General features: G+C 47.5%; 1 protein-coding gene across 1 annotated transcript; it reads left to right on the top strand.

Annotated features, from left to right (window-relative positions):
* The first annotated feature begins 541 nt into the window (after positions 1-541).
* Positions 542-2,320, top strand: LOC137433838 (protein FAM200C-like). The gene has a single exon (XM_068126229.2). It carries the CDS (start codon positions 542-544, stop codon positions 2,318-2,320), a length of 1,779 nt encoding a protein of 592 aa, XP_067982330.2.
* Positions 2,321-3,456: the final 1,136 nt, after the last annotated feature.

The raw sequence follows: 3,456 nt of genomic DNA on the forward strand, positions 1-3,456 counted from the left end.
GTGCCGCACAAACGGCTGTACCGATCGAACTCGGTGACCTCGGACAAAGACCTTTTATAAGGACACGGGTTGAATCCCTGCTTGAGAGAATTCCATCCCCCTCCCCGCCATCACGGCCATCTCTCCATCTTACAATCCCACGAGATATATGGAAAGGACGACCCAAAACCAATATAAACATCATTAAACATCATTCGTATATAAACATCATGAAAAGTAAATAATGACCTCGGCCAAAGTTCAAACGATATTTAATCTCTACATGAGAGAATTCCACATAGCTATTTGGGCAGTGAATATGCTAACACTGCGGTTCTTAACCTGTGGGGCGCGCCCCCCAAGGGGGGTGTGAGCAATTTTCAGAGGGGGCGCGGGACGGCAGTATAAACGTCTAAATAACCCCAAACGGAAATTATAATCCCCCTACTGAAAAAAATTAATTAACCGAAAAGATAGAGCCTTATATAATTCCTAGTTTGTTTCAGTCTCAACTAACACTTCTTTTTTTCTTCCGACAGATTATTAACTGGAATCGAAGTCGATGGCAATGAGTGCGAAAAAGAGGAAATACCAAGACGAGTACATCAAGTTCGGATTTGTGGCACTTCAAAAGGGTGACGCAGAGGTTCCTCAGTGCGTTATATGTTACAAGACTCTGAGCAATGATGCCATGCGGCCAACACGTTTGGAACGCCACTTGAGGACAACCCATCCTGAACTAGCAGACAAATCACAGGCATTCTTTGTGGCGAAAAGGGAAGCCTTGAAGCGAGCTAAGTTGGACAGCAGTGGGACATTTCGGCAACAGACGTCAAAGATCGTTGAGGCGTCCTACGAGATTGCCCTGCTAGTAGCAAAGAACAAGAGCCATACAATCAGAGAGACTCTCATTAAACCGAGTCTACTGCGAGCGGCAGAGCTCATCCTGGGGAAGGATAGTGCGAACAAACTCTCGGCTATCTCCTTGTCGAACGATACCATCAAGGGACGGATCGATGAAATGTCTCAGGACATCAAAGAACAAGTGACTGACCAGATAAGGGCCTCGCCTGTCTTTGCCATCCAATGCGACGAAACGACAGATGTGGCTCAGTGTTCTCAGCTGCTCATGTATGCTCGTTTCATATTAGGCGACAGCGTGAAGGAGGAAATGCTATTTTGTCATCCCCTGGAAACTTACACGACAGCAGCGGATGTCTTTGAAGTGGTATCGAAGTTCTTCGAAGAAAATCGACTTTCATGGGATGCGTTGGTAGGTGTTTGCACAGACGGAGCTCCGGCCATGCTTGGCTCGCGTTCGGGTTTCGTTACGAAGGTGAAACAAAAGAGTCCCTCTGCTATTGGTACACACTGCGTTATCCATCGTGAGTCCTTAGCATCTAAGACCCTGCCCGCTGAAATGAGGGATTTCCTGAACCTGGCTATCAAGGTAGTCAACTTTATCAAAGGTGGAGCCTTAAACAGTCGTCTGTTCAAACAGCTGTGCAAGGACTTGGACTGCGATCATCAAGCCTTGCTTTTCCACACAAACGTGCGTTGGCTTTCGAAGGGAAACATGTTGGGGCGAGTCTACGAGCTGAGGGAAGAAGTTGCAACATTCCTAGATGTGCAGCGGAAGGCGGATCTCTACAAAATGTTCCAGTCCCGAGAATGTCAACTGTCTCTAGCTTACCTCGTAGACATCTTCGAAGCACTCAACGGTATCAACCAAAAACTGCAAGGGAAGCACATAAACATTATCACGCAATACGACGCCATTCGAGCCTTCATGGCTAAACTCGACCTCTGGAAATGCCGAATGGAGGCCGGAAACATAGCTTGTTTCCCAAACTTGGACTCTGCCGTTCCGGACGGCCTTCTCGATTCAAAGTTAAAGAACCAAATCATCGATCATCTGACTGAACTCAAAGCGGAATTCATCCGCTACTTTCCTGACTTGGACGAAAAGCGAAAGACCTGGAAATTCATCAGAAACCCATTCCAATGCGACGTAGCTGATGTTTCGGACGAGGTCCAGGAGGAGTTTCTGGAGCTGAAGTTCAACTCCTCGGCTGAGGATGACTTTGAAATTCTGGACCTGGAGACATTCTGGGTCAAGTATCTTCCTGTTTATCCTCTGATCTCGCTTCAAGCTGTTCGGATTCTGACGATGTTCGGATCCACGTATCTCTGCGAGGCTGCATTCTCCGCGCTGGTCGCTGTCAAGACCAAATACAGAAGCAAGCTGAACGTTGAAGGAGATCTGCGCTGTGCTCTCTCTGGCACGCGACCACGAATTCCGGATCTGATAGCTAAGAAGCAGTGCCAACCATCTCACTAAAATTTAGTGAGATTTTTGGCATTGCTTCTTTAGTGACTAAATTGTTGTTTCATTGATTTTGCGTCCTTTGACGTGACATTTCAACAAACGTGTTTTGTGTAGTTACCCTTTCCTTTCATCGATCCGTGCCTTGAGCTTGTTTGCGTTTTGATGCAATAAAACGAGGTTTGTAATCTCTCCTTTGTTATTTTGAAAGAACATTATCTGTTCAGGGGTACCAGATCCAGTGTTTGAAATAAGCCAGGGCCCGCCAGGGCCCGGCCCTGGCTGCCATGCTTAGGGCCCTGGCTGTTAACAGAATCTATGTCAATAGCCAGGGCCCAGGGCCCAGCCCTGGCTGGCTTCAATATCAATGAACAAACCCCTCAGAATGCACCACAGAGCACCTAGAATTCAAAAATTTCCTGGGGGGGACCTCCCAGACCCCCCCGGCGAGAGGGGAAACCCCTCTCACGCTCTCCCCAACGAGCGGCTTCGTCAGATGTAGGTGGAGGGGGGCGTGGAGACGAGCAACAATTGCTAAAGGGGGCGCGACACGAGAAAGGTTAAGAACCCCTGCGCTAACAGATCGCTGTCTCCATCGATCTTGCCAAGGCCGTAACACCTATCGGCTCAAAATCCTTTTAACTGTTGATTTGGTAGTTTTTGCAATGAAGGAAACATTAACAATGTTGTTAAAAGTTTATTTTGTGATTAATTGGAGTTATGTTGTTTGGAATGAAAAGAGATATCGAGTTCAAGTGAATGACGAAATGGCGTGACGGTTTCTACTTTCTAAACATGACCTCCATGGATCGCCATATGCAGATTCGCCACGGTCCCACGATCGATGTTTCAATACGTGAACGTACCCGTTTGTTTGCGAACAGGTACGTTTTTAATGGAAGTCCTTCACGAACTTGCTGTCCATGTCTGACGTGCGAATGAAGGTGCTACATGATGCGATCAATGTCCTTGGGCTCACGTGGCTTGTCTTCATCAGCAAGTATCAGCAGGATGTGGCAGTGTGGGAGTCCACGTTTCTGATCCTCCTTCATGCCGAAGTAGCCCACCACTTCTCCAAGCATTCTGCTCTTCAGATCCGCCATGAGAGATTTAAGCTCGATACTGAAGACGCGTGAGATGTGCATGGAATA

This window comes from Myxine glutinosa, chromosome 1, assembly GCF_964187855.1.
Source record: "Myxine glutinosa chromosome 1, kmMyxGlut1.1, whole genome shotgun sequence".
NCBI lineage: Eukaryota > Metazoa > Chordata > Myxini > Myxiniformes > Myxinidae > Myxine > Myxine glutinosa.

Excerpts from the sequence above, each read along its gene's own strand:
- LOC137433838 (XM_068126229.2), top strand. The coding sequence starts at position 542 with ATGGCAATGAGTGCGAAAAAGAGGAAATACCAAGACGAGTACATCAAG.